The sequence below is a fragment of the Bacillus rossius genome, chromosome 2 (assembly GCF_032445375.1).
Source record: "Bacillus rossius redtenbacheri isolate Brsri chromosome 2, Brsri_v3, whole genome shotgun sequence".
Taxonomy (NCBI): domain Eukaryota; kingdom Metazoa; phylum Arthropoda; class Insecta; order Phasmatodea; family Bacillidae; genus Bacillus; species Bacillus rossius.
In genome coordinates, this window is record NC_086331.1 from 117,254,086 (window position 1) to 117,275,679 (window position 21,594).

Genomic DNA, 21,594 nt, shown 5'->3' on the forward strand with positions numbered 1-21,594 from the left:
CGCGCCTTTCTTTTCGCTGGGACCCGTTCAGAGGGACCCGTTCAGAGGGACCCGTTCAGCGAAACCCGTTCAGAGGGACCCGTTCAGCGAAACCCGTTCAGCGGGACCCGTCCAGCGGGACCCGTTCAGCGGAACCCATGGGCCGGGACGTCACAGATGACAAGTCCCCTTGCGAGCTGTTGAGCCCCGCTATACAGCCACGCGTGGCGGGCCAGAATGCGTTTCTCAAATTTTTATGGCAGACTAATTCGTAACCAATACAACAGTTCGCTGAAAAATGTAATGAATATAAATGATAACAGCACGCGCGTGTGTTGTCAGTATCGACACACTGCCCGCGTTGCACCGTACTCACGTAACAACAATTTCGCCAATTATTTGGAATCAAATTTTTTGTCCTAGAGTGAAAGACATGTTGACTTTCGAATGTTCAGAAATAAAGTGGCATTAGTGACATCTGCATTCGACGGTTTCTGCGTAGATATTTAGGAAAAAAAAATACAAAAACATTGCATTTCACTTTTCACTAAAGCTTTTCTAAATAAAAGTTTTTTGTTCTTGCTTCGGTTTTCTATGACCTTTTTGGAGACGAAATGAAGGTCACTACGAACAACATAAAACCCTTTGAGTGTTTGTAGACACAACTTAATAAAAAAGTTTCGTTTCGTGTGACTCGTGAGAGTTTAATAATACGTACTTAATAATAAGTTGTAAAATGATTCAGAAATCAAGAAAACTTTTCAGTTAGATTACCGTAAGCTGTAGTCATGCAGAATAATTACATTGGAAACGAATTCCAAGATATAACATCAAAGTTCCTTGGTTTAGGTTTTAATAACTCGTAGGTTTAAATTTTATCTTAAGGCCTTACAAGTTACTTTGAGAACACACTAAAAATAAATGGAATAATGTCTCTCAATTTTCACTCTTCATTTCCTTCAGAACTGTTACTACGCCAGGAAAGTACTCTAGATAGACTACATACAAAGTAACAATTTTATAGTAGTATTTAAAGTGTTAGTTATATATAAATGTTCATTGCATCCTATTCACTAAAAACCCGATTTATTGCATTTATTTTCTACTTAGAAATTAAATATGGGTAGATATTGTCGACTGTGTAATATTTGTTTCTGTGTATGTGTAATAGTTTCTAGAACACTCTAAAATTTGAGATTTCGCTTCGAATGTGCATGCAAAAGTGCATTGGGAATACTATCCTGATGCTGTCCACTCTCACAGGAATATGTCAGTATTGTGAGCTACCTTAATAAATGTGTTATAAAGTCAAGGGATTTGTTGCTGAACAATTAGCATACCCATGGAATTGAAAATGTGTTTACCGTGTGTGAACACTGTTGTATTCAAAATCCTTAAAATATACTTGTTTACAGTTGTTATAAAACCGTGTTATTTTTCCAGATCCTTGCTGCTCTTAGTGTGTCCTTTGGATCCATGATCGTGGGATTCGTATCTGGCTATACGTCGCCAGCTTTAGCATCCATGGCGAACTCCACCACTAATCCATTTCCTCTCGACAGACAGGAGGTAAGCATATAGATTTTAACATCTTAAGAATTGTAAAATTAAACTTTTTACTACTGGCACATCACATCTTTATAAAAAAAAAAGATAATTATTGGATCACTTGCCAGTTACTTAGTTTAAAGGTATAAAACTACTTTCATTAATATACGAAAATATAGTTTGCATTTCACACTCTTTTGTGTAAAGCTTTACCACATACTTAAAAAAATATTGAGCTAAAAAACTACTGAAATTGTGTTTTTGTGTTTTTATAAGATGGTGTTTAAGCTGTACAGGTATTAGTACCATACAATTAAAATGTAGGCACTGCACTATGCTTTGTTGCAGATTTTGTCACTACATATACTACCAGCTGTCTGCTATTTTGTGGGGAAAAAAGTCAGGAACCTGTTCATTACTATAACGTTTTGTTTGAATGAGTTCAGACATTAGAATTTTCATCAAACGTACCAAGTGCCTAGTTACAATCTACCTAAGTAGAGTCCTGTAATTACAATTTTGTTGTCTTGGAATGAAAAAAAAAATTACCAAAAGCTATCTGCTACTCCGAAATATAACATTTATACAAAATTGACTAGGCTAACCTAAGGGGCCGACAGACATATAAATAATATAGAGATAAATTGTATTTACTAAAAATATTTTTTGTAAAAATATAGTGTGCTATGACTCTATCATCAAATATACACTGTGTCCAACAATATATATATTTTTGTTACAAAAATTAAAAAGGTAGGAACTTAAAGTGTGGAGGTTATTAAATATTATTATTTTAAGCATAACATTTCCCTACTTTATTATTTAATCCAATAAGTCACACCTATTAGTATGGCTATCTACAATATTACACAATTATTTAATGTGCAAACATTACCAAAAATGTATTTTACTTATAGTAGGTACACAACCAACTAAAAAGTCTTTGAAAAAATTTATTTTTGCTTTTTGTATCTCTTCATGTTAATTAATTTCTGTAGTGTAGGAATGTTGGTTGGAAAGTTTTGGCAACTGGGTGTGTACGGTCGTGGTTGAACGAAATAAATAACAGTGGTGACGAAGTGTTTATTTTGACGGTAAGTGCGGTATTACGATCAATGGCATCGTTTGGGCGTACGGAAGAGTTTGACGAACATTCGGATGATATCGTCTCAAATTTGTCGTAGTTTAGACTCCAGGAGCACTCGCAGAATTTAATTCCCGGGCCGAGGGCGAGGGGTTATATATACACTTTGCCTGCTGTTTTCTTTCAAATTCTTTCCTTTTGTTGGTGAGTATACTAGGTGTGTATAGATTTCCTTAGGATATTGGGTGGGGGGGTATATTCCCCATCCCCCCCACTATGCGAACGCCCTTGGTTACGACACAATTTTGATGCTAATTCAGCACCGAAAAAAAAGCAAGTGGCGGTGTTATTGCCGGTGAATGAGACACATGAGTTTGGCGTTAGTAGTATAGGATAGTATTTTCTGGCACAGGCTTCCAGGCTGTGGTGCTGTGTGTCCTTTCCGCCATCTTGGATTTTGACGTCACGGCGGCCATTTTTGACTCAAAATTCCTCAAAATTCCTCAAAATTGACTCAAAATGACTCAAAAATTCACGTTTTAAGAAAAAATTTCCCGTTTTCGAGGGAAAAATTCCCGTTTCGAGGGAAAATTTCCCGTTTTATTCCGTAAAAATCCCAGCAGCTAGAAATTCCTGATAGAGGCTTAAGCATCCTTAACTCAAGCCTCAGTTAAGCCTCTTTTAGGATTATGACGTCACCGTTGCAATTTTCGTTACGCCCGCCATCTTGAAAATCCGCAATTTTTATGTTAGAAAATCGGGAAAAAATTTAAAAATCATTAAAAAAATCATTTGATCGAACTAAAAAAAAATATTAAAAACCACTGTTGCAGTTATCGTTACGGTAGCCATCTTGGATTATATAAATGTTGCATATTTCTTTACACCCGCCATCTTGGTTGAGTACCATGCCATTCTTACACTTTACGTTACGACCACCATATTGGATCCTATTAATGTTGCAATTATCGTTATGGTCGCCATCTTGAAATTTAGTCGCCATCTTGTAATTTAGATGCCATCTTGTAATTTAGACGCCATCTTGGAAATCCGTAATTTTTATGTTAGAAAATCGGGAAAAATTCCAAAATTCATCAAAAAAAATTAACTTTTTAGAATTCTGATTGATTATATCGATTCCCGTCCTTGGTTCGAAACCGGTGAGGGCAAAAAAATATCACATCAGATCCTTCCTCCACAGAAGCCACCTACAGACTGACCTACCACCACCAATAACAAGGTATTTACCATCAGCTGGTATGACGTCATGTCCGCCATCTTGTCTTTGTCAGCTGGAGGCCGCCATCTTGGTTTCGTCTGCTAGAGTGTGCTGACGACATGTTAGTATAATGTTCTGTTCACCATAACTTTGACCTCTTATATTGACATTGTACTTTGTCATTGACCTTGAACTTTGACCTTGACCTTAAACTTTGACCTTGAACTTTGACCTTGAACTTTGACCTTGACCTTGAAATGTGACCTTGACCTTGAAATTTGACCTTGACCTTGAAATTTGACCTTGACCTTTAAATTTGACCTTGACCTTGAAATTCGACTTTGTCCTTGTAATTTGTCTTTGTCCTTGTCGTCCATCATGGATCCGTCATTTTATGTTTAGTACATGCTAGCGGTCATTGCCCTTCATCATGTTTTCGTCTGCTGCTGGACACCATCTTGTGTGTACTTGTATTATAGAGTACATTTCCATCATGATAGTTTTATTCTAACCTGTTACAGTGCAGTAATCATTTATTATTACCGAGGTGCCCGCCATCTTGAAATTTGGCCGCCATCTTGAAATCATGTAATTATTTAGCTAGAAATGCGGGGAAAATACCAAAAGTCTCCGAGGAAATCAATTATTAATTTTCATATTGAATCGATGGATCCCTGTCCACGGTTCGATTCTTGACCAGTGACAGTTGTAACTAATTATGAAATAAATTTTAGATTCTGTTTTCCATTACCTTTCACGGAGTTTATTAATCATTCACTCTACGAAAAACAACTCAAGTCAATATACCTGACCAACGAATTAATACAGTGCCGATTAGCCTATTATGAAAGTCTAATTTTTCAATAATCTGAAAAACATATAAGCTGTTCATGTACAAAGCCATACATATAGATCAATTGTATTCAGTCCATGAGACCGAGTCACGTCATTATCAGACGTATAGGCTAGTCATTTCAGGTCCGCATGAACTTCGTCGTTAGCTAATTATATTCAATTAATCCCTCGTGACATTTTTTATACTTACTAAAGGACCAAGTGACCTTGAAAAATATTTTAGTAACACCAAGAGGTTTTTAAACTAGTAAATATTCAATCACTACATTTTGTACTACGCACAATCAAAAAAAAACAGGAAGCACCATCATCGAAAAGGCAGCACCATCAATGAAAAGCCAGCACATTTGGAAGCACCGACAACGAAAAGGCAGCACCGGCATCGAAAAGGAAGCACATTTGGAAGCACCGACAACGAAAAGGCAGCACCGGAAACGAAAAGGAAGCACATTTGGAAGCACCGACAACGAAAAGGCAGCACCGGCATCGAAAAGGAAGCACATTTGGAAGCACCGACAACGAAAAGGCAGCACCGGCATCGAAAAGGAAGCACATTTGGAAGCACCGACAACGAAAAGGCAGCACCGGCATCGAAAAGGAAGCACATTTGGAAGCACCGACAACGAAAAGGCAGCACCGGCATCGAAAAGGAAGCACATTTGGAAGCACCGACAACGAAAAGGCAGCACCGACATCGAAAAGGAAGCACATTTGGAAGCACCGACAACGAAAAGGCAGCACCGGCATCGAAAAGGAAGCACATTTGGAAGCACCGACAACGAAAAGGCAGCACCGGCATCAAAAAGGAAGCACATTTGGAAGCACCGACAACGAAAAGGAAGCACCGCCAACGAAAAGGAAGCACATTTGGAAGCACCGACAACGAAAAGGCAGCACCGGCATCGAAAAGGAAGCACATTTGGAAGCACCGACAACGAAAAGGCAGCACCGGCAACGAAAAGGAAGCACATTTGAAAGCACCGACAACGAAAAGGCAGCACCGGCATCGAAAAGGAAGCACATTTGGAAGCACCGACAACGAAAAGGCAGCACCGGCATCGAAAAGGAAGCACATTTGGAAGCACCGACAACGAAAAGGCAGCACCGGCATCGAAAAGGAAGCACATTTGGAAGCACCGACAACGAAAAGGCAGCACCGGCATCAAAAAGGAAGCACATTTGGAAGCACCGACAACGAAAAGGCAGCACCGGCATCAAAAAGGAAGCACATTTGGAAGCACCGACAACGAAAAGGAAGCACCGGCAACGAAAAGGAAGCACATTTGGAAGCACCGACAACGAAAAGGCAGCACCGGCATCGAAAAGGAAGCACATTTGGAAGCACCGACAACGAAAAGGCAGCACCGGCATCGAAAAGGAAGCACATTTGGAAGCACCGACAACGAAAAGGCAGCACCGGCATCGAAAAGGAAGCACATTTGGAAGCACCGACAACGAAAAGGCAGCACCGGCATCGAAAAGGAAGCACATTTGGAAGCATTGACAACTAAAAGGCAGCACTGCCAACGAAAAGGCAGCACCGGCATCGAAAAGACAGCACATTTGGAAGCACCGACAACGAAAAGGCAGCACCGCCAACGAAAAGGAAGCACATTTGGATGCACCAACAACGAAAAGGCAGCACCGCCAACGAAAAGGCAGCACCGCCATCGAAAAAGCAGCTCATTTGGAAGCACCGACAACTATAAGGCAGCACCGCCAACGAAAAAGCAGCACATTTGGAAGCACCGACAACGAAAAGGCAGCACCATCGACGAAAAGGAAGCACATTTGGAAGCACAAGTTACGAGAACTTAGTCTTAGTTAGAAATCTGAATACAAGAAATAAAAACATTAAATTTTTATAATTCAAATTTTTTATTTCTGTACATTATACAAATACAAGTAAAACAAGCCATTATTGTATGTAGCCAGCTTTCCTCAGTTCTTTGAGTATGAAGGATATTTCTTTGATGCACGAATAGTTTCCTGCACAAAGCGAGCCATGTAGAAGTCTTAGCCGGTCATCCAATATGTTTGGATCTTTCCATGATGTGTAATCAATCTCTTCTACCACAATTTTACTTGCTTGTTTATTATAAATATTATGATCTCTGGTGTATTCCGTTTTAACACCAACCTCAGGGTAACTTTCATTATCGAGATAGTGAACATCACATGCTTGATCAGATTTATTTAATATATCTCGACGTTTCCATCGTTTCGGTCTCAGGACACCGACACAGTCTTCGATCTTGCCTGCTTTAGCTGCTTCATCAGAGTCTATGTCTTTGTCAACAGCCTCAGAGTCGCTGTAGCAATTACCGTAGAAGGCATCATCTTCACCCAGATTACCGTAAGAATTCGATGCCGATGATGTCGAAGTGTCTTCATCGTCTTCATGCTTCCTTTTTAGGAGTCCATCATTTTTACAGAGTAGGAAAGATCTACTTGAATTCGGCTGGAATGTATTCTCACTTTTCACGTTAAGGATTCTTCCATTGTCTTCATTCTTCCATAAATCATCATCATCCGTCAATTTAAGTTTTTTGTCGAGATTGGAAGAGCCGCGAACATAATCTCTCCCAAGACAAGGAAAATTATTGTCGTAATGCAAATCGCTCTTCCTTAGCCTAGTAGAGCCATCGTTGTCCTCTAGCTTGTACGCAGGCTTGGCGTTACAAGTTCTGTCATGTCTTTTTAAGCTCTCTCTCCGCGTAAACGACTTGCTACATCTAACACAACTTATCATATTACGTAGTGGATTTTTAACACAGTCATTCTTCTCGTGTTGTCTTCCATTCTTTCTCAAGATAAATTCTTTGCTGCAAAACTTACACCTGTGTCCTTTCAATACAGCAACAGTCACCGAATCAGGATTCATATTAGTTACTGAGACTATTGTCAGATGCAAACTGAGTGAATTAAATTAGATACATTACTTAAATAGAATTTTCTAAATATTTCACCAGCAAGAATTAAGTTACCTCATACAAATGAAATTGTTTCATGTGGTTTCGATTATTAGCATGAGATGTTGCCACGTGTTGTGTTGAGTCATAATTTATCTAGTTCTTTTATGTGGTATGCGGGATGCTCACTAACGTTCGCAAAACAAGGATGGCTTCGCTAGACATCAAGGAGAAGGAAGTTTATCTTTCATGTTAATGCTTCTCAGCTGTCTCAAAGCATATTATTTGTCTGAGTAAAGTTATTATTTTTTAAATCCACCTGATAAAAATATTGTATGTTCTGTTTTATTGACAGAATTTCACTGATTAAATGTAACTCTGAATAAAAATGTCATGACTCAGTAAGTAAAAAATTCTTCATGCAGAGATAGATCTCTCACAAATAATCAGGAGCACTCGGTGAAAACCATCAGATGTCTAGCCAGGAATAATCAGAAACACTTGGAGAAAGCCATCAATATAATATCAAGATTAATCAGAAGCACTCGGAGAAATCCATCAGATGTCTAGTTAGGTATAATCAGAAGCACACGGAGTAAACCGCCATAATATTGTCAAGAATAATCGGAAGCTCACGGAGAATACCACCATAATATTGTCAAGAATAATCAGGAGCACACGGATAAAACCACCATAATATTAACAATAATAATCAGAAGCACACGGAGAAAACCACCATAATATTGACAAGAATAATCGGAAGCACACGGAGAAAACCACCACAAGTTTTCTTTGATATCATAAAAATACAGAAAAAAAAAATTTAATAAATAACATAAAAAAAATTAATAAAAAAATTTAAATGACAAAATAAAATACAAAGATACATAAACAGATTCTGCTAGCTTGTGAACTTCTCATTGTTAAGCAAAGATATAGTTCTAGTACAAGCCAGAATTTTATGTATTTTTGTATTTTATTTTGTCATTTAAATTTTTTTATTAATTTTTTTTTATGTTATTTATTAAATTTTTTTTTTCTGTATTTTTATGATATCAAAGAAAACTTGTGTTGGTTTTCTCCGTGTGCTTCCGATTATTCTTGTCAATATTATGGTGGTTTTCTCCGTGTGCTTCTGATTATTATTGTTAATATTATGGTGGTTTTATCCGTGTGCTCCTGATTATTCTTGACAATATTATGGTGGTATTCTCCGTGAGCTTCCGATTATTCTTGACAATATTATGGCGGTTTACTCCGTGTGCTTCTGATTATACCTAACTAGACATCTGATGGATTTCTCCGAGTGCTTCTGATTAATCTTGATATTATATTGATGGCTTTCTCCAAGTGTTTCTGATTATTCCTGGCTAGACATCTGATGGTTTTCACCGAGTGCTCCTGATTATTTGTGAGAGATCTATCTCTGCATGAAGAATTTTTTACTTACTGAGTCATGACATTTTTATTCAGAGTTACATTTAATCAGTGAAATTCTGTCAATAAAACAGAACATACAATATTTTTATCAGGTGGATTTAAAAAATAATAACTTTACTCAGACAAATAATATGCTTTGAGACAGCTGAGAAGCATTAACATGAAAGATAAACTTCCTTCTCCTTGATGTCTAGCGAAGCCATCCTTGTTTTGCGAACGTTAGTGAGCATCCCGCATACCACATAAAAGAACTAGATAAATTATGACTCAACACAACACGTGGCAACATCTCATGCTAATAATCGAAACCACATGAAACAATTTCATTTGTATGAGGTAACTTAATTCTTGCTGGTGAAATATTTAGAAAATTCTATTTAAGTAATGTATCTAATTTAATTCACTCAGTTTGCATCTGACAATAGTCTCAGTAACTAATATGAATCCTGATTCGGTGACTGTTGCTGTATTGAAAGGACACAGGTGTAAGTTTTGCAGCAAAGAATTTATCTTGAGAAAGAATGGAAGACAACACGAGAAGAATGACTGTGTTAAAAATCCACTACGTAATATGATAAGTTGTGTTAGATGTAGCAAGTCGTTTACGCGGAGAGAGAGCTTAAAAAGACATGACAGAACTTGTAACGCCAAGCCTGCGTACAAGCTAGAGGACAACGATGGCTCTACTAGGCTAAGGAAGAGCGATTTGCATTACGACAATAATTTTCCTTGTCTTGGGAGAGATTATGTTCGCGGCTCTTCCAATCTCGACAAAAAACTTAAATTGACGGATGATGATGATTTATGGAAGAATGAAGACAATGGAAGAATCCTTAACGTGAAAAGTGAGAATACATTCCAGCCGAATTCAAGTAGATCTTTCCTACTCTGTAAAAATGATGGACTCCTAAAAAGGAAGCATGAAGACGATGAAGACACTTCGACATCATCGGCATCGAATTCTTACGGTAATCTGGGTGAAGATGATGCCTTCTACGGTAATTGCTACAGCGACTCTGAGGCTGTTGACAAAGACATAGACTCTGATGAAGCAGCTAAAGCAGGCAAGATCGAACACTGTGTCGGTGTCCTGAGACCGAAACGATGGAAACGTCGAGATATATTAAATAAATCTGATCAAGCATGTGATGTTCACTATCTCGATAATGAAAGTTACCCTGAGGTTGGTGTTAAAACGGAATACACCAGAGATCATAATATTTATAATAAACAAGCAAGTAAAATTGTGGTAGAAGAGATTGATTACACATCATGGAAAGATCCAAACATATTGGATGACCGGCTAAGACTTCTACATGGCTCGCTTTGTGCAGGAAACTATTCGTGCATCAAAGAAATATCCTTCATACTCAAAGAACTGAGGAAAGCTGGCTACATACAATAATGGCTTGTTTTACTTGTATTTGTATAATGTACAGAAATAAAAAATTTGAATTATAAAAATTTAATGTTTTTATTTCTTGTATTCAGATTTCTAACTAAGACTAAGTTCTCGTAACTTGTGCTTCCAAATGTGCTTCCTTTTCGTCGATGGTGCTGCCTTTTCGTTGTCGGTGCTTCCAAATGTGCTGCTTTTTCGTTGGCGGTGCTGCCTTATAGTTGTCGGTGCTTCCAAATGAGCTGCTTTTTCGATGGCGGTGCTGCCTTTTCGTTGGCGGTGCTGCCTTTTCGTTGTTGGTGCATCCAAATGTGCTTCCTTTTCGTTGGCGGTGCTGCCTTTTCGTTGTCGGTGCTTCCAAATGTGCTGTCTTTTCGATGCCGGTGCTGCCTTTTCGTTGGCAGTGCTGCCTTTTAGTTGTCAATGCTTCCAAATGTGCTTCCTTTTCGATGCCGGTGCTGCCTTTTCGTTGTCGGTGCTTCCAAATGTGCTTCCTTTTCGATGCCGGTGCTGCCTTTTCGTTGTCGGTGCTTCCAAATGTGCTTCCTTTTCGATGCCGGTGCTGCCTTTTCGTTGTCGGTGCTTCCAAATGTGCTTCCTTTTCGATGCCGGTGCTGCCTTTTCGTTGTCGGTGCTTCCAAATGTGCTTCCTTTTCGTTGCCGGTGCTTCCTTTTCGTTGTCGGTGCTTCCAAATGTGCTTCCTTTTTGATGCCGGTGCTGCCTTTTCGTTGTCGGTGCTTCCAAATGTGCTTCCTTTTTGATGCCGGTGCTGCCTTTTCGTTGTCGGTGCTTCCAAATGTGCTTCCTTTTCGATGCCGGTGCTGCCTTTTCGTTGTCGGTGCTTCCAAATGTGCTTCCTTTTCGATGCCGGTGCTGCCTTTTCGTTGTCGGTGCTTCCAAATGTGCTTCCTTTTCGATGCCGGTGCTGCCTTTTCGTTGTCGGTGCTTTCAAATGTGCTTCCTTTTCGTTGCCGGTGCTGCCTTTTCGTTGTCGGTGCTTCCAAATGTGCTTCCTTTTCGATGCCGGTGCTGCCTTTTCGTTGTCGGTGCTTCCAAATGTGCTTCCTTTTCGATGTCGGTGCTGCCTTTTCGTTGTCGGTGCTTCCAAATGTGCTTCCTTTTCGATGCCGGTGCTGCCTTTTCGTTGTCGGTGCTTCCAAATGTGCTTCCTTTTCGATGCCGGTGCTGCCTTTTCGTTGTCGGTGCTTCCAAATGTGCTTCCTTTTCGATGCCGGTGCTGCCTTTTCGTTGTCGGTGCTTCCAAATGTGCTTCCTTTTCGATGCCGGTGCTGCCTTTTCGTTGTCGGTGCTTCCAAATGTGCTTCCTTTTCGTTGCCGGTGCTGCCTTTTCGTTGTCGGTGCTTCCAAATGTGCTTCCTTTTCGATGCCGGTGCTGCCTTTTCGTTGTCGGTGCTTCCAAATGTGCTGGCTTTTCATTGATGGTGCTGCCTTTTCGATGATGGTGCTTCCTGTTTTTTTTTTTTGATTGTGCGTAGTACAAAATGTAGTGATTGAATATTTACTAGTTTAAAAACCTCTTGGTGTTACTAAAATATTTTTCAAGGTCACTTGGTCCTTTAGTAAGTATAAAAAATGTCACGAGGGATTAATTGAATATAATTAGCTAACGACGAAGTTCATGCGGACCTGAAATGACTAGCCTATACGTCTGATAATGACGTGACTCGGTCTCATGGACTGAATACAATTGATCTATATGTATGGCTTTGTACATGAACAGCTTATATGTTTTTCAGATTATTGAAAAATTAGACTTTCATAATAGGCTAATCGGCACTGTATTAATTCGTTGGTCAGGTATATTGACTTGAGTTGTTTTTCGTAGAGTGAATGATTAATAAACTCCGTGAAAGGTAATGGAAAACAGAATCTAAAATTTATTTCATAATTAGTTACAACTGTCACTGGTCAAGAATCGAACCGTGGACAGGGATCCATCGATTCAATATGAAAATTAATAATTGATTTCCTCGGAGACTTTTGGTATTTTCCCCGCATTTCTAGCTAAATAATTACATGATTTCAAGATGGCGGCCAAATTTCAAGATGGCGGGCACCTCGGTAATAATAAATGATTACTGCACTGTAACAGGTTAGAATAAAACTATCATGAAGGAAATGTACTCTATAATACAAGTACACACAAGATGGTGTCCAGCAGCAGACGAAAACATGATGAAGGGCAATGACCGCTAGCATGTACTAAACATAAAATGACGGATCCATGATGGACGACAAGGACAAAGACAAATTACAAGGACAAAGTCGAATTTCAAGGTCAAGGTCAAATTTAAAGGTCAAGGTCAAATTTCAAGGTCAAGGTCAAATTTCAAGGTCAAGGTCACATTTCAAGGTCAAGGTCAAAGTTCAAGGTCAAAGTTCAAGGTCAAAGTTTAAGGTCAAGGTCAAAGTTCAAGGTCAATGACAAAGTACAATGTCAATATAAGAGGTCAAAGTTATGGTGAACAGAACATTATACTAACATGTCGTCAGCACACTCTAGCAGACGAAACCAAGATGGCGGCCTCCAGCTGACAAAGACAAGATGGCGGACATGACGTCATACCAGCTGATGGTAAATACCTTGTTATTGGTGGTGGTAGGTCAGTCTGTAGGTGGCTTCTGTGGAGGAAGGATCTGATGTGATATTTTTTTTGCCCTCACCGGTTTCGAACCAAGGACGGGAATCGATATAATCAATCAGAATTCTAAAAAGTTAATTTTTTTTGATGAATTTTGGAATTTTTCCCGATTTTCTAACATAAAAATTACGGATTTCCAAGATGGCGTCTAAATTACAAGATGGCGTCTAAATTACAAGATGGCGACTAAATTTCAAGATGGCGACCATAACGATAATTGCAACATTAATAGGATCCAATATGGTGGTCGTAACGTAAAGTGTAAGAATGGCATGGTACTCAACCAAGATGGCGGGTGTAAAGAAATATGCAACATTTATATAATCCAAGATGGCTACCGTAACGATAACTGCAACAGTGGTTTTTAATATTTTTTTTTAGTTCGATCAAATGATTTTTTTAATGATTTTTAAATTTTTTCCCGATTTTCTAACATAAAAATTGCGGATTTTCAAGATGGCGGGCGTAACGAAAATTGCAACGGTGACGTCATAATCCTAAAAGAGGCTTAACTGAGGCTTGAGTTAAGGATGCTTAAGCCTCTATCAGGAATTTCTAGCTGCTGGGATTTTTACGGAATAAAACGGGAAATTTTCCCTCGAAACGGGAATTTTTCCCTCGAAAACGGGAAATTTTTTCTTAAAACGTGAATTTTTGAGTCATTTTGAGTCAATTTTGAGGAATTTTGAGGAATTTTGAGTCAAAAATGGCCGCCGTGACGTCAAAATCCAAGATGGCGGAAAGGACACACAGCACCACAGCCTGGAAGCCTGTGCCAGAAAATACTATCCTATACTACTGGCGTTATACGAGATTTAGTGTCTCCAGACGATCGTGGCATAAAAAGTTTCGGCCAGTTGGAAAAAAAAATTAAAAACCATCACAGTCCCAAGACATTGGTCATCGTTGAAAGTCTTAAATTTCATCCCTTGGTCAGTAAGAAAATGAGTCGATTACAGATTTCTCAGTCTCCACTAAGCATTTAGCAGCAACATGCAATTTCGGCGCATTTTTGTCAGAAGCCTTGGTGTCTCCATACACGTAAAGTTATTCTTTCAGTTCAGACTGACAGGCTGAACTCAGGCAGTTCCGCCTGTCCTGGCTTCTTTCCAACCTACAGTTCGTACTGTCATTTCACGATCATCAGTCCACCTTGCGATCCAGATGAGTGTACATGTTTTGTGGGGAAAATGTCATATTTTGATGAACTGCAAGTGTATCCTAAATAATGTCATAATTACTTAGGCCCTACGCATAGATGAAGAAACTTGCTTGCAGCTTCTATATGTGGTGGTGGATAAATGGTTGTATGCATAATTGCACTAGGAAGACTCCAGTGGAAATGTTTTTTGAAATAAAAGCTTACCCTGCCAGAATACTGAGAGATTAGAGCTAACAGACCAAGGGGTGTTATGATATCTCCATTGGAGGTGAGTGATAGTGTGCTGGTAAGAAGTGTTCGAAGGGAACAAACAGTGTTACATTGCAGAAGTGGTGAGCACAGTCTCACCTACAGGGTTAAGGTAGGTGAAATTATACGGTTTTTTTCTTCATAGAGACCATTTAAGGTAAAGTTTCTTGCGAGATGTTATTAAGGACTCAAATGTGAGGGTGCAGAAAGTGACTCTAAGGTCAGTCTATCCTGAGGACAGAGTGAAGGCAGCACAACAAATAGAAAATCAGCTAAGGGAAACACCACCAAGAGGGCACAGGAGAGCAAGAACACCCTCTGTAAGTACCGGTTTAGAAGAGATCGATGAAGATAAACATAATTTTAACAAAAAGAAAACCGACTTCAAAAAAAAACTATTCCAAAACAAATTAATATGCACTAAAAAGTAAAAAAAAAATGCGTATTCTTCTACAACATTAAAATCAACTTACTTTTTCTACTCATCAATATGTAGGTACGATCTATGTGTTTACCACGCAAGAAGGTAGGTATAATGTAGTTACAATTATTGTTATTTTTGGAGTCGGTGTCACACTTTAAGTCTAACTCAACACATACCTACACCGTCCTTCTTACGGTAAGTCCTTGTGTTTAATATTGGCTATATTTTCGTATCACCGTTTGCTAATAGAGGTGAGTACTGGAGGGAGGTACAGCAACCACGTTCACGACATTAAACTGTTTGTGTATATTATAAATTAAGGATATAAAAGTGTACTTTGGGAATTTAGGTTGGCAGGTGTTGGCAAATGAGTGTGTGAACGATGGTGGTTGAACGAAATATATAAACCTTTTATACAAACCTTTGCATAGTACCTACTCAGGCAATGCAAATACCTCCAATATTATTCGCTCGCGAGTCATAGTGCCCACACTTATTTCCTGGTACAATAAAACCTAATTATTGTTACACCAGTTCATACCTTACTCTCAGATTAAAAAAAAAAAACTTGATTCTTAACCAGAACCCACTCTCTCGCCTAAAATAGATCTCGAGGCTTATTGCTTCAACTGGGGCTTAATAGTCTCAATCAACCTGTCTAAAAGATTCATCTGCCTCACATTTCCCACATGCTTCCCTAATGCTTTGGGCATGAAACAATAGTGTTGCCGTTCTTCAGGCGTCATTCTCCCAGTGTGATATTCACAGTATGTGTTAGTCTGGTGCAGGTGATCCCCCTCACTCTGTGCAATTACATGGGAGCGGACAACTTGAGATTTTTGGTCATAATTATGCATCGCATATCATCAAACAGATCTTTTTACAAAACAGAAAATTAAAGAATAGTTGAAAAGAGACAAAGAACATTTTGTAGAGCTTCAAATTATATACAGAACATGGCAAAAAAGTGTTCAGGCCGTAAATAAAATATTTATGTTCTTAAAGTGTGTATCAAAGTTACTTTAAATCATTATATAAATTTACTATGTCCAAAATCAAGATTCTAATATGGGTAGCCGAGAGCTTGTAGAAAACTTTGATTCAGCCATCCAGGTGGCAATCTTGGGTGGCCTTGACCTTCTTTTACTTTTCACTGTTGACATTGACCTTTGTTTTAAAATATGGGCTAATGATTTTAGATTGAAATAGTACTCTTTTTTTAATTGAAATAAAAGACAGACATTTTCTTCTTCTGTCTTATTCTACTTGAACATGTCATATTGGATGTAATTTATTTCTTTTAAGTCCGTACTCAATCCCTCTCTCCACCAGATCTAGTGGCATCTTATTGATAAATTACTTTACTTTTCCCAAGAAATCCAGAAAACAATTTTCATATCTTTTCGCACTTTGTTGTCCCTCACTGGTGGTGGTTAACTTAAAACATCTATGAATTGACCAATTTTTTTTAAAAAAAAGTCATCATCATTATTGGGGTATGAAGGTAATCAAAGAGGACAATTGTATTTCTCAATAGATTTGACTGTAGTTCTACCATGCCATATATCCTTCATTGTCGTTAACATCTACCTACATACAGAAACCAGTTACAAACCCAATTTCTTCTCGTTACAAACATATTTGTTACCACCTTCCTTCTGTAGACTAGTTGGTTAAATCACTAGCTTTGGTGCTAGTAGGGTCTTAGTTTATTAGTGATCAAACCACTAACATTCCACCAAGGAGATATGGTTTTGATTCACAAAGGAGTCAAACTCAGTTTTTTTACAAGTGGGAAACATGGTGGAAATTGCCATGAGCCAATCCCATCTCCCTCTCCCCCACCAAACCATTTTTTCCCATTAATGCTCTATACGTCTCATCGAACCTCATATTTTATTTGATCCTATTGTTGACAAGCCATTAAGCCTTGATTGCTTTATTCATACATTTGGTGCAAGGGGTTCTCAGTTGGAAACCTGGAATAAGTGTAGCATTTTTAACTGTAAAAATAGATACTTTTTAGTATGTAAGCTGCCCCTAGATTAGCATACCAGTTTAACAGTTAATACATTAATAAGCCCAATAAAAAATCTCGCATATTGATTTCTTTAATCAACTGTTGCCAAACATCATCCCCCCTTTTTCTTAAAATAAATCATAAACAATATTTGGTCGCAATGTTTCACATTTTTTACCATCCTGCCATGGGCTATGGGCAGTCAACGCTTTTATAGCATTATACTGTGTATATATATGTGCTATACTGGCATTGTGTAAGACAATTATGTCACATAAGTCAAGCTTATCAACACAATAAGCTTGGTAATCTCGATTGGGGTGCCAGAATTTTACACTCGATTATATCTCAAATAATTGAAGAGCTAAATTTTCCACGCCTGTCATATACTTAACAATCTTCGTGAACATCGTACCTTTAGATATGGTTTCGGAATCAATAACAAGCAAGGCTAATGAATTTAACGTGCTTCAATTTAATAAGTATATGTACTAAGTTAGAAACTAATTATTCTAACAGTTGATCGTGTATGACCAGCTCTGTTAAGTGTGTTATTTGATAGTATTAAAATATGTAAGATTCAATGAATTATTATATCGTTATGCTTACCTTATAAGGTTTATCAACTAGAACTCAGTGTAGTTATAGTTTAATTAAGACAAAACATTAGCAAGTCGGTATCCAATTAATTAGATTAAGTTCTGTGTGTAATAAAGTTCAAATCTTAAATTACTTCTGTGGCGACAGTATAAATTATACATATTCTTTGTTAAACTAATGATTAGCAAAAATACAACTATGTGAGTGTAAAATGCCATATTTAATTTAGTTCGATTCAGGTTAGCTGATGCAAAATAGTAGTGCCACAATTAATTAGTTCTGAAGATGAAAGCAATAATGTGACAAAACCTTTTTACACTCTTACTTGGATTATTGAACGTAATTCGAGGTTGAAAACTGGCTATCGACCATAAATAACTCTAAGTACGTCTTGGGATGATGCGAAGTCATCTGCTTGATCAAATTCCTAAGGATAGCTAGGGGGGAGATCCAATGTCAGGGTCAGCATGGCAGAGCTTCAACTCTAGTATTGACTCCAACAGTCATCACTTCTTCCGCGATGATAGGTTCGCTCGTACTGGTAAATATCCGTCGCATGTAGTTGTACCTCCATCGCCACGTAGTTGTACCTCCGTCAAAACTGTAACACGTGGTTTAGTTTTCTTGGGATAGTTTTTATCTTGGAAACTTATTATGCTTCCAAATTACATCGATTCACTATTTACTTCTGAAACATTCAGTGGTTTCTTTATCCTCCAGAATCTTCGAAGTTTTGACTTCAAATGTTCTATTTGCTACGACTAATTATATTTCAGGTGTAACTCAAATTTAGTTAGTTATAATAAATCTTTGTAATGATGACCATCAGTTCAGTATTCAGGTAGCACAGGTATATATTATCCTTATTTTTCGAAGTAATCACACTATTTCCACATAGTTTTATCGTATAAACGGTTTAGCATCACAATATCGCTTGTAGTATCTTGGAAGGTTATAGTCAAACTGTTTGTTTCAATCGAAGATTTTTGCTGTTAATTGCCCTCGACGATAGAAAATTATTATCACAAGTGAAACATAAGTAAATTGCATTATTCCTTGCCTTATTCGTTTAGACAAATTACTCTGGTATGTGTTATTTTGCATCAGTTTCATAACAAATGATTTTATTTTATAAAAGATAAAACATGCATTTAAATATTAGCCAGAAAAAAATTGAAATAGTAAAAAAAATAATTCAAAAATACCTTCATGAACCAAAGACAAAATAATAACTACGTGAATTTAATAATTGTTCTATGATAGCGGGGTTTCACTCTTTATAGGATGCCCCTTTGAAATTTGCATAATATGTAAGCCCAAATACACAAAAGGGACATTCTCCATCTAACGTGGTAACATAACAAAACAACTATTTAATAATACTTTTCGTCAAATAAATGAGTAAATACGTCGTTACAATTATTCACACAATCACTAGACCTAAAACAATATCTTTGACCTTAATTGATTGCAACACTACATTTATAATATGTAAATTTTGGTTACAATATTCAAGGTTATATTCTAATTACAAATTATACATAAAACACTTCAACAATTAACTTAAATGTTATTAACTTACTGAACTAAGGTCCTAACAAAATTTTTAGAATATCCGTTTCCAAATATAGCTACTATGTTCAAAAACTATATCGATAGTTCAATGTCTTAAACAAATCTTCTTCAAAGACATACATGAGTCTTATAACTCTTTAATTGATTGATATTAAAATTATGTAATATTTTCGTAATAAACTTCGCATTTCCAATAGAACATTGTTCATGGTCGTGTAAGTCAACTCCGTCCGGCCAAAATGGTAATAAGAGTGGTCCCGGACCTGCCTCAATCTCATTCTGCCAGGGCGACACTTATACAATATACATGCGTTTCCAACTTCTTGTATCATCCAACAAAACTAGTTTGCTGTAGGTATTCCTAATTCTGTCGGTTGAACTTTTGCGGATTTTCTTTATAAAAAAATAACTCGTCAAACTTCTGCCCTTTAAATTCCGAATTAACCACTGTTATTTCTCTAATTGCATATAAATCAACTTCCGTAGTGCACAAATTGTCTACCGTATTATTATATACATGAAATGTCAGTATTTCCTTTTTAAGAGTGCAACACTCTCATCTGTGACTTGCCATTTCTCTGCAATTTCCTCTGCAGTAACCATCTATACACCAAATATCTAGGACAATCTTAAAGAATCTTGGTAAGAAAGACAATGCCCAAGAGGTTTTGCTTAGCCCGTCACAATCAGTACTGAATCTTGTTTCGTATTTCCCAAGCCATTTATTTCTAATAAAGCCAGTGTATTAAGGACTGGGGTCTAGCTAGTTATGTTACACCTAATATTTTTGAAGCGGGAACTGTAAGTAAAGGTACTTTCAATCATCGCTATACAGATAGAGCTAATACAAGATTTTTTCGCTCCACTGAGTGTGATTTACAGACACAACGATTCATTGGTGTTACAGTGATCATAAACTGGTTCCTCCATTAACAATTCACACTCATATTCATCTAACATAATTTTACACAACTTTTTGTTACTTATTCCCACAATAGTATCAACTGCACCATTTCTATTCAAACATGTAGCTCCTTCGTGGCCTTTTTGGATTGGCGTCAGGAGCTCCATTTCGCCAACCCCTTCTAGTTTTCCTGGCTCTGTAGCAGATTATTCGTGTGCTGTGGCGGCCATGTTGTTGTAACGATGTTGTTATGCATGGGCATGCCTACGGATATGTTTCCTCCTTGTACTGTTTTTTTTATCGCGAGTAATCCACCTTATTATTAGAGTTAGGAATCCACACTGGCGCATTTTCAACATTATAGTTGAAACTAGGCTGCTACATATTATCACTATGGGATGAATAAAAAAATTCGTGTGTTTACCTGCCCTTCAGATACTGCTGACTAATGTAAGTTCGATGTGATTGGTGGCTTGTATGTGTTTTGCCTGTTTGCACTGAATCCAGCTGCCCCTTCCTGCGTTTAAGATGTGTTACAATTTAGTAAAATTGTTCGCCTCTTGAGATTCATTCCTGTTGTCATACCGTCTGTTTTGTTGGTTATTTTCGTACTGTCGCCTACCTCGATAACCTATGTTATATATCAATTTATACGTGGCTAATTTAACCCGAAAATATTCATATGCAGTGTATGTTGTTCTCCGCTGTCTTCGTTCTTGATGGGTAGTTTTATAGTATCATCGCAATAAATTCTTCGTATTCCATGTTGTAATCCACGAACCTCGTTCGCTTGTACATTTCACTTATGTAAGCTTGTAAACTCTTTTCTTGGTGTCAAATTTCTAAGAGTAGCTGTATTCTTAAATTTCATTGTATACATGTGTTCCAACATTGTTGTAGACTGTTTGTTCCAATCGTAGGTTTTCGCTGTTGATCGCCCTCAATGATCGTAAATTATTATCTGAAATGAAACTCAAGTAGATTGCATTATACCTTGCATTATTCACTTTGACCAATTACTCTTCTGTGTGTTTTTTTGCATCAGTTTTACAGATTATTTTATTTTATCAATGATAAAACATGTATTTAAATACAAGCCAGAAAAAAACATTGAAATAGTAAACAAACATTTAAAACATACCTTCATGATCTAAAGACGAAATAATAACTATGTTAATCCATAAACTGAAATCCATTAACTGAATAATTGTTCAACTTTCTATAATTTGTTTGGTCAATGCATTTTTTTCTGTATGTATTTATTGTTCTGTAAGAAGTTGGCAACACTGGAACACTGGGAAGGGTTGACAATGGTGGACTGTTCTTGAAAGTGTGTGATTTTGTAAAGTGTCCTGGGGCCCTATTCTTGACGCTGTTGGAATAATTCCTCTAGTGGAATGATCCGATATTTCCATTCCAGAAGCGAGCTAAAAGCCTAGTCTTGAAACTGCTATAGCATGTATCGGAATCAACAGTCTGAAAAGTCTCTTTGTAAATGTGGCAACATTGCTTTTAGTGTTGACGTCACTGGTAGAAGGCCAATCACATTGAGGAATGCAG

General features: G+C 37.6%; 1 protein-coding gene across 2 annotated transcripts in view; it reads left to right on the forward strand.

Annotated features, from left to right (window-relative positions):
- Positions 1-21,594, forward strand: part of LOC134529672 (facilitated trehalose transporter Tret1-like) — a 341,884-nt gene that overhangs the window by 287,073 nt on the left and 33,217 nt on the right. For both annotated transcript variants that reach the window (XM_063364007.1, XM_063364008.1), the window contains exon 3: positions 1,423-1,548. In XM_063364007.1, the coding sequence (XP_063220077.1) occupies positions 1,423-1,548 (126 nt within the window). The remainder of the gene's footprint in view (positions 1-1,422; positions 1,549-21,594) is intronic.